Source organism: Dasypus novemcinctus, chromosome 18 (assembly GCF_030445035.2).
Source record: "Dasypus novemcinctus isolate mDasNov1 chromosome 18, mDasNov1.1.hap2, whole genome shotgun sequence".
NCBI classification, from domain to species: domain Eukaryota; kingdom Metazoa; phylum Chordata; class Mammalia; order Cingulata; family Dasypodidae; genus Dasypus; species Dasypus novemcinctus.
Genome location: NC_080690.1, coordinates 1,433,465 through 1,443,094, shown reverse-complemented (window position 1 = coordinate 1,443,094; position 9,630 = coordinate 1,433,465). Strand labels below are relative to the sequence as shown.

The 9,630-nt window shown below is 66.0% G+C and overlaps 2 protein-coding genes across 2 annotated transcripts; one reads left to right on the top strand and one right to left on the bottom strand.

Moving 5' to 3' along the window:
- Positions 1-86: 86 nt before the first annotated feature.
- TRAPPC2L (trafficking protein particle complex subunit 2L) lies at positions 87-4,856 on the top strand. The gene is made up of 5 exons (XM_004479592.5): positions 87-196; positions 1,906-2,078; positions 3,025-3,112; positions 3,262-3,341; positions 4,661-4,856. Exons 1-5 carry the CDS (start codon positions 164-166, stop codon positions 4,704-4,706), a joined length of 420 nt encoding a protein of 139 aa, XP_004479649.1. The 5' UTR covers positions 87-163; the 3' UTR covers positions 4,707-4,856.
- A 1,733-nt stretch (positions 4,857-6,589) lies between these two features.
- On the bottom strand, positions 6,590-9,334 carry PABPN1L (PABPN1 like, cytoplasmic). Its single transcript, XM_004479598.5, has 7 exons — positions 9,007-9,334; positions 8,525-8,645; positions 8,298-8,362; positions 7,949-8,055; positions 7,628-7,715; positions 7,027-7,130; positions 6,590-6,849 (listed from the first exon to the last, which is right to left on the bottom strand). Exons 1-7 carry the CDS (start codon positions 9,265-9,267, stop codon positions 6,810-6,812), a joined length of 786 nt encoding a protein of 261 aa, XP_004479655.2. The 5' UTR covers positions 9,268-9,334; the 3' UTR covers positions 6,590-6,809.
- Between the last annotated feature and the right edge of the window lie 296 nt (positions 9,335-9,630).

Here is a 9,630-nt window from a genome sequence, read left to right as displayed (position 1 = left end):
CCTGCCAAAGGCCGGGCGGGGCTACGAGATGGGGCGGGGTTACAGCCGTGGGGCGGGGCCTGCCGAGGGCCGGGCTGTGGGGCGGGGCCGCGGGGCGGGGCCAGGAGGGCCGCGTGACCGGCCGCCCGGGTCACGTGACGCGGAGGCCCGCCCGGCCTCCAAGATGGCGGTGTGCGTCGCTGTGATCGCCAAGGAGGTGCGTACGGCGGGCCCGGCGGGGCGGCGGCCTCGTCCTGCCCCGGCCCCCGTCCTTCCTCATTCTCCGCCTCCTCCTTACGAAACGGGGCCCGGGTGTGGTCTTCCCCGAGCCGAGGTGGTCGGCAGGCGTCCCCGAGCAGGGCCCTCTCCGCTCCGGACTCGCGTTGCCGGTGCCCGAGTGCCACCCGCGGGCGCCCCGCAGGCCCCGGGACCTTCCCCCAGGTCTCCTTCCAGTACGCGGGCCGGAAGCCTACGAGCCGTCCTTCCCTGTCCTCCCCTGTCCTCGGCGAGCGCTGCTGACTCGTGATGACAAAGCTTCCCTCCAGCCTGCTGCCCCTCCCCCTTGGCGCAGACTCCTCACCTACCCCTGGAGACGCCTCCCTCCCAGGGTCACCTGCTGCCCCCCCCCCCCGCCAGTCTTCTCCCCACAGAGTAGCCACTGTGCTGCTTTAAGAACAAATTCGAGTGGGTCGGGTGTAGCTCAGTGGTTGAGCGCTTGCTTCCCTTATGCGAGGTCCCGCCTTACCTCCTAAAAAATAAAAAGAGGAACATATCCGAGGGAGAAACTCCCCTCTGAAAATCTCTCCAGCGGCTTCTCACCGCCTTGATGGTGTCTGAGCAACCTCGCGCGGAATCCCAGGGGTCCTGGGTTGGCCTCTGTCCACCTGGCAGCTTCATGCCATTCACACCTGTCCTCTAACAAACTGAATTCCTTGGCTCCCAGGCTGTGCTCTGTGATCTCTGGGCCTTTGCATCTGGAAACCCCTTTTTTGGCTGCCATCTCTCATTTCTTCCGGAAAGTTTTTTTCCAAATCCTAAGAGGTTGGCGGCCATCCACTTTGTGCTGCAGCGCAAAACATTGCTTCCCTTCCCAGCCTCCTCCACAAGGCCAGGCGTGCGAGGCAGGACCCGGCGGCCCTCACCCCTGCTTGGAAGCTCTGCTGGTGCTGCTCAAACACAGCAGCCTGCCTGCTCCGTGCTAGCATGTGCTACGACTAGTCATTATTTACTTGTGTATGGGTTTATCGGGGACCTCTTTTCACCAGACCATAAGCCCTGTTAGGGAAGGGACAGCATCCTGTTCACAATCCTCCCTGCAGTGCCCCGTTCTGAACAGACGTGCATTGAATTGTGGGGATGGAGAGAAGAAATGGCTGTGCAAAAACGAGTGAAGTTTGAGCTGAGCTTTGATGGGTTCAGTAAAAGGGCATGCTGGCACTTCTGCAAAGGAGATGACACTGGCAGTGGGTGGCATGCTGAGAAAGAGCAAATATTTACAGTGGCAGGGGGAGGGCGTATGCTAGGACCGGAGCCCACACAAAGCGAGTGAGGGGGGTTGAGGCAGAGGGGCCCCGGAAGGGAGTCATGTCAGTGACAGTGTTGAGTTGTCAGGCTGCTCGGACCCAAACTCAGTTGCCTTCTCTTTTCTGCCCGCCCTGCTGCTTCACCTTTGCAGACTCTACGTAGACCCACCTTTCAGTTCAGATCACACGGGGGCCTCTGCAGGGCATGTCCACGGCAGGCTGGAGAAGTCAACAGAGGATTTTGGAGATTGAGTCCAGAATCCCTGTGGCCAAATCCAGACCCCAGGGCGGGCAGCTGGCAGCCTCGTTTGTTCGTCCTCACGCACGCTCCACGTGTTGCTTTCATAGCCTGGGCTCACAGGCAGGTTTTGGTCATGGCAGCGGCTGTCGTCCTTTCTTGCAGAATTACCCTCTTTACACGCGCAGCATCCCCACCGAGAACGAGCTCAAGTTCCATTACATGGTGCACACGTCCCTGGACGTGGTGGATGAGAAGATCTCAGCGATGGGGAAGGCGCTGGTGGACCAGAGGGAGCTCTACCTGGGTCTGCTCTACCCCACGGAAGACTACAAGGTGTATCTTTTAGGGGCCGCTGGGTGAGGGCAGGTCGCTGCACTGTGGAGTCTTTGCATCTGGGTGTCTGCCTACAGTTGCAGGGTATGTTCTAGATCCGGTTAGCATTGCTTGACTAGAAAGACGAGGTTTTTCAGCTAATCAGGGAATTAGGGCAGTGTGGGGCCCATTAAGTTCTCAAACTCTTCTTTTCTCTTAACTGGGAGAATAATTTGGGAGAAAGCAAGGTTTGAATTAGCTGCAAAAGTGTGACTGTGTACACTTGTCCCTCAAACTGCTTTGTGGAGAGCTGGGACTCCCCTACCTGCTGCCCCCCTCCAAGGAGTCCTCTCTGGCTTTCTCAGTGCCTTTGGCCGACACCTTTGAGCAGGAAATGATTATGTCATTTATTTCTAATATCAAGTCTAGCTCCACGACTCGCTGTATGATCTTGGCAAGTCCCTTGGGACAAATCACTGGAAACCTGCGGAGCTCAGTGTAGATATTCCAAGCCGGGAATGTCGCTTACCTGCGGTGACGTGTGTCCTGGGTGCTGCCACGTTATGATAGACGGTAACCCTGAGCTGAGAGGCAGGGACGTCTTCAGCAGGATTCTCTTTATTTGTGCAACCACTGGGTTTGCGGTTCAAATCCCCAGGCGAGGACTATGTCAGGGTGACGGGGTGGGCCATGTAGGTGCACACACAGCGAGAGTCCTGAGAGCTGGCCCCTGGGCGTGACTCGGCAGAGCCTCCTCTCCACCAGGAGATGCCAGAGGCCGCCCGGGGAAGTGTGCGGGCTCATGGCCGCGTGGTCAACATGGCCAGCCTGTGGCGCTCTCTGTCGTGATTTCACGGTTGTCGCCTCGGAGCCACGGGGGAGCGTGAACAGACGGCCCCCCGCGCCCGTTCCTCGTGCTGGCTCTCCCGGCGGCCCGAGTTCAGAGCTCGCTCCCTAACAGCTGCGCAGATACGGCTACGTGACCAACTCCAAGGTGAAGTTTGTCATGGTGGTGGACTCCTCCAACACCGCGCTCCGCGACAACGAAATCCGCAGCGTGAGTGCGGGCGCCGGGAGGCGGGGCCTGGGGGCCGTTCGTTCCGTTTCATTTTGTTTCCCCGCCTTTGTCTTAAAATGCTGAGAAGCCAACAACTTGGCCGTAGCTGTGTCTGTGTGTTAATCAGAATCGTTGTTGGGTTTTTTCAGATGTTCCGGAAGCTGCACAATTCCTACACGGACGTCATGTGCAACCCTTTCTACAACCCAGGGGACTGTATTCATTCCAGGTGGGCGACGACTTCCTTTGGTTTGCCTGAAAAAGCGTTCTCTAGGACTGCCTTGCCCTGAGGCCCAGCTCCTCCCCTCGAGCAAAGCAGCGTGTGTCAGCCAGAGGCTGCGGGCTCGAGGGGCCCAGACCCGCTGGCTTTTATCAGGGCGTTTATCGGGGTAGAAGCTGACAGTTAAAAGGCCCCAGGGAGCCCAGCTCAAGTCTCCTTTCTCACCAAAGCCCGTGGCCCGGTGGTGAAGCAAGGTGGTTGCCCGTCTCTGCCAGGGCGCCGCCTTCCTCTCTCAGCCACAGGCTGGCACGGGGCTCGGCTCTCCCTGGGCTTTAGCTGTTTGAGCCTGCTCTTTCCTGTCACCTGGTGGGGCCGAAATGGCGAAGTCCTCTCCTCTTCCTTGTCATCTTCCGTGTGTTCTTGAGCGAGTGTCCGTTTGTGTAGCCCACCGAGGGGGCAGGGACGCAACCGAGTCACACCCTACAGATGTGGTCAGATCAAAGCCCCGACTGTAACATAATTTAACCAGAGCCATCCCAGCTGAACCTGATGGAGTCAAGGGGCCCACGCCCAGAGGGACAGGCCAGTTTACAAACACAGCCCTCCTTTTTGGAATTCACAAACGTCGAACTGCCACACAGTGGAACCCTGGCTTTCCAGACCCGCTTGACACAGAATGTCCAGGGATAAAGCAGGGCAGGGGGGTGGGTGGGGCAGGGCCCAGCGGCTGCTCGAGCGCCTCCCAGCACCCAGCGAGAGCCCACACGCACTGGCCTCCCGGAGAGGGCGGCCTCTCCTCCGCCACCCGCTGCGCCGGTTCCCATTGCTTAGGCTGGCCTCGTCACACAGACTTGACCCTCAGATGCCCCGAAGAGCATGGAGGTGCCCGTGGGGTGACTTGGGGTCACTTGTCCTCCAGACCTGCTCCCTGCAGCCAGAAGTGACCCCAGCCAGGCTCAGTCCTCAGCGCCTTTCCAGGCCTGGCGTGTCCCGGGTCCCAGGGGCTGCCACATAGGACACTGCGTCTCGGCGCGCCGGCTGCGCCCTCCACCCTGATGGGACCCTCCTGGTGTGAACGCCGGGAGACCCCAGCAAGGAGGACGCAGAAGTGAGCAGGGCGGCAGGACGCTGCCCAGCAGCAAGGAGCCAAGGCTGGGCTGGCCCGGGGACTGACCGCATCCCGCCTCTTGGCCACGTCTCCTTCCCTGGGCCCCGGAGGCCGCGCCGAGCGTCTGGACGGCGGGGGGCGGCGGCGGGGGCGGGGGGGCAGCAGAGCCGGAGGTCCGCGTCCTCAGAGCGCGTCCTCTGATTGGCGTCTCTCCTTGCAGGGCGTTCGACAACATGGTGGCATCCATGATGGTGCAGGTCTGCTGACCAGCGCTCGGCGGCCCCGCTGGGGAGGCGCGCTCTGTGCGTGACTGCCCTGCATGTCCATGTGTCATCACACTGCCTCTTCCCCAGCGGGATGGGCCGGGGGCCGGGGCCTCTGTGCATGTGGGCGTCGACTAAAGGCCTTGGAAGGAAGCCAGGCTGTTTCCTTTTGTGCTGGCAGGTGCTTCACCTGGCAGGTCTGCTTACAGGGCTCTTCAGGGGCATGGCCAGGTGAGGGGCCTGGACAGTATGGGGGACTAGGGGACGGGGATGCCGGCAGGACGCACCGAGGGCCTGGGAGCTGGCCGCTCTGCCACCCTCTGCTCTGGCCGCCTCTCGTGTGCTGAGCACTGGAAGCTGGGGGCTCGGCTGGGGGGTCTGCAGAGTTCGGCCCCCACTCAGACCCCAGCTGGGAGGGGCAGCCCCCTGCGGCTCTGCACAGGCACTCCTTGACGCTGGCCTCGAGGCCCCCACGGTGAGCGGTTCTGCCTCCAGCCGCCACGCCGCCCGAGCCCAGGGCACCCGTCCATCTGCTGCTGTGTCCAGGCGCTAAGCCCGACTCACACTCACACTTGCACTCGCACACTTCCCAGCATCCCTTGTGGCCAGGCTGAGCTGGGGGAACTGGGCTGAGGAAGAGCCACCCGCCCTCAGGGCAGCGGGTCCCGGTACAGGGTGGCCTTTGGCGCCAGCTTCCTGTCTGCCCGAGAGGACGGCCCAGCACCCGCGGGGCCGGGGGGCCAGCCCAGCATTGCTCCCCTTTCTTCCTGGCAGAACCCCGTGTTCCTGGGCATAGCCAGCCAGACTGGGGTGGGGGGTGGGGGGGCCGGGTGGAAGGTGTCAGGAGGGCCTTGCGGGAAGCTGGTTGGATGGGATGTCTCGCGGGAGGCCAGCTCCTCAGCTGCCTGTAGGTGTAACCGCCACAGACGCGACCAGCTTGCCGATTTAGTCAATGAAATGAGTTCACGGTAACAGGCCAGCGCCTGCTTGACCAAGCAGCTGGACACTGTCACCGGCTGCACTGACACATGAGCCTAACCAGCAGACGTGTGCCTCTCGGCTTTTGCCTTCTTCGTGCCTGGAATTCAGACGTGCTAGCTGGAGCTCAGGCAGCATTCTTGAGAGCACGAGGACGAGAGTCCCACCAAGATGGGGAAGGAGAAAGCCAGAAGGCGCCCAGGCCGTTGGCAGTGACCCAGTGCCTGCCAGTCCTGTGCCCCCTGCTTTGTGTTCACCCCCCACCTGGTTTTCCTGTTAGGGCAGCCGGGCCAGTCTGTAGCTTTTTGCATTAGAGAGCTTCTGCGTGCATTGTTAGCGCCCCACTTTAAGTCTGAGAAAGTCGAGGCTCCGAGGCCCATGCCAGGAGCGCCCTGGCCCCTCCACCCGCGCCCTGGCCCCTCCACCCGCGCCCTGGCCCCTCCACCCGCGCCCTGGCCCCTCCACCCGCGCCCTGGCCCCTCCACCCGCGCCCTGACCGGGCCGAGTCCATGGGAAGGGGCTCCTCGCTCAGGAGGGTCAGGACAAGATCATCCCCTACAAGCAATGAGCCGCTTTGGCCAGAAGGCTGCCCAGGGCCTCATGGGACGGCCAGGCCACGTGGGTGGTGACCACGGGCACTGGCGGGCGGGTGGGGGCGGGGCCTGGGGCGCGCAGGTGAGCGGGAGGGGCCTGCAGGTGCGTCGCTGCCGCTGCCTTGCCCGGCGCCTGCAGGAGCCGCCCGCTCGCCGCCTGCCCTGGGCACGAGGGCCAGCGTGGGGTGGACGTGTGGCCCAGCTCTCGGGGACCCCACCTTTCCAGAGTCTGCCCGTGACAGACCAAAGGGAACGTGACGTGCTCCCCAGCGGGAGGAATGGGGGATCCGTCGCCTGCTTTTAAAACATCTTCAAGTTTAATAATTTATTCTTCACCATAAGATGCGCACGTTTCCATTCTTTAAAAGGCCCCTGCCCGCCCCTGCCCGCCCGCCCCCCGCGGGGCTGGGTGCCCCCAGGCCGAGGTTTGCGGGCCAGGACAGGCTCTGGCCAGGCTGGCCACCTCCGCCCCGCCTGCGGGCCTCTTGCCTCGCCACACCCCTCTTGTGGCCCCCGGGCCCCTGCGGCTCCTCCTTCAATACGGCGGGAACCAGGGCGAGAGTCTTCCACGTGCCCTGAGCGGGAAAGAGCCAGAGGTGGGGCCTTCGCCAGGCCGTGCCAGGACGCGCCCAGGACAGCTGGCGAGCGTGCAGGGGCGCCGCCCGGCGGCTCAGGAGCCAGGTTAGCCGCCTGGGGGGCTGTGCCCTTCCGGGGCCTCCGTGAGCGGGGAGGGGGAGGGGCCGCCCGCTCACCGGTGGCGTCCTCGTGGTGGGAGCCTGGGCCCTGCCCTGGCACCCCGGCGCCCCCCGCGGTCCGTCGAGCTGACCCCTGGGAAGTTGGTTCTTTTCGGCAGCACCTGCACAGAAGGCTGAGCTGACCCCAGGTCACGGCTGGTGGGGACGGCCCTGGGACCGGCCCTCAACCCGCCGCCTCCTGCCAGCACAGCCTAAACCCAGCCCTGTGCCAAGCCCAGGACCGAGGCTGCCTCCGTGAAGTCTTCCTGGGTTTCTCCCAGCTTCCACAGACCCGGGTGCCCAGATCCCCGCCCCCAGCACAGGATTGGCTGAGGTTGGTAGACCCTGCCCTGCGCCTGACCTGGGGCCCAAGCCCACCCTCCCGCCGTGGTCACCAGCTGTCGTCGTCCACGTCTTCCTGGGTGGGGGCCCGCCTCCCAGGTCCACACCGGCCAGGCCCAGCCTGAGTCTGGGGTCTCATTGCAGCGCGACCCCCAGGCTGGGCCACCCTGATGTGTCCCTGGACACAACCAGCCTCTGCGCTGCGCCCCAGGTGCTGCCGAGCTCGCGCCCGCAGGTGCCGCCCGCGCAGCCCATCTGGCTGCCCAGAGGTGCGCACCTTGATGACCCGGCCCCGGAAGACGCTCTCGTGCAGCTCCACCGCGGCCAGGGCCGAGCTCCGGGCCGCAAACTCTATGTAGGCGTAGCTGGGGGGGGAGAAAGGGTGAGGGGAGGAGGGGTGAGGGGAAGGGAGGGGTGAGGGGAAGGGAGGGGTGAGGGGAAGGGAGGGGTGAGGGGAAGGGAGGGGGTGCTGTGGGGTGGAGGGGAGTGTTGGGGGCCAGGCGCGGCTGCTGGGTGCCCGTCCTCGGCAGTAAACGAGGGGCCCAGCCTCCTGTGGCCCCACCGCCCCCTGCCTGCCCCGCCTTGGCCCCGCACTGACCCCTTGGGGTGCCCGGAGAACTTGTCGCAGAGGATGGTGACGCGGTGGACATCCCCGCAGGGGTGGAAGTGCGCCTCCAGCTCTTCCGCTGAGCCCCCATAGTCCACCTGGCACAGGTGCAGGCCCCTGGGGGCTTCCAGCCTCTCCCTCCCTGGGGTCTCCTCCCGCCCAGTGGCCCCCGCCCATGCTCAGCACTCTGCTCAGAGGACGGTCCCCAACGCTGCGCCGCCCCCACGCTGGGCCCACCGCGCCCCCAGGCGGCAGCCTCTGTGCCCCCAATGACTCCCGGGAGGGCCGACCCCATTTCAAGGGGGGCCTGGGGGGCGGGGCTGGCACACCCCCCACTCACGTTGCCCACGTAGACGGATCTGTGGTCGGCCTCCACATTCTTGGGGGTCCCGGGGAAGAGGCAGCCTGGGGGGGGGCAGCCTCAGATGGGGTGGGGGGCCTTGGCGCCTGGGCAGGGCCTGATACTGGGGTCTCTGTCCACTCCGTTCCCCCGGGCATCCAGGGAGCCTGTTCTAAGACCCCCGGCCGCGCTCAGGGCCCCGCCCGGCTGCCCCCGCCCCAGCTTACCCGGCGGGGGACTCCACAGCTGCCCCGGCAGGGCCGCCCCCGCGCCCTGGTCCTCGCGGGCCGAGCCGGGCGGCCGGGCGCACTCCATGGCCCGCAGCCTCCGCCTGATGGCCTCCAGCTCCTGCCGGGCAGTCCCGGCTGACCGCGGCGGCGCGGCGGCGACCCCGCCTGCCCCCCAGGGCCCGCAGCCCTCGCAGACGCCCCCCGCCCGGGTGGGGCAGGCCAAGGCCCCAAGTGGGGGACCAGGGGGATGGCCAGGGAACGCCTTCCCGGGCTCTGAAGTGGGGTCAGACCCGCAGGGACGCCCCCTGTAATTCCCAGGGAGGCCCCGCGCCCCTAGGAAGGCCCGCAGGCCAGAGACCGTGCCCCAACCCCTCCGGCTGCGCAGAGGTAGGGTGGGTCGCGCCCTCCGGGGGCCGGGCAGTCCCAGGTGGAAGGGCCCCGCCCCCCCCCCAGTCCGGGTCGCCCGCCGGCGGCTCTACCTGGTTAGGCACGGGGTGCTCGGCCGGGGCCCCCCTCCCCAGGAGAGGAAGGGGGGCGCCCGCGCCGTCCTCGTCGTCCTCTGCCGCCGCCCTTCTCTCCTCTTCCTCTTCCTCCTCCTCGGCCCCTGCCCCCGAGCCCAGAGGGGCCTCCTCGGCGCCCCCCCAGGCCCCCCAGCCCTGGGCCTCGGGGTCCGCGCAGACTCTCTGGAGCCAGGCCTCCGTGGGGGGCGGGAAGAGCGCGCGGCTCCAGAAGGGCCACATGTGCGGGCTGCGCGCCTGCTCCCTCCACGGGGCGCCCGCCCGGCCTCCCGGGCTTTAAGCGCCCACCCCCCCCCCCCCCCCCCCCGCCCCAGCTGCGCCCACTTGAGCCTCGAGGCCTCCCGCCGCGCTGCCTCCCGCCTCCGGCCTGGCAGACCCCTGCCCGCCCCTTTCCCGGGGGCGGGGTCTCGGGGGGAACAGCCTGCGGCAGCGCGGCTGGGGACCGCCAGCGTCCCGCCAGCGTCAGCGGCGAGAGCACAGGAAGCTCGGCCGCCTGCGGTCCGGGCGCCGCCAAGGACACGCACTAGGCGGCAACCCGCTCAGCCAGAGCAGTCAGGGCAGGCTTCCTGGAGGGGGCAGCACCGG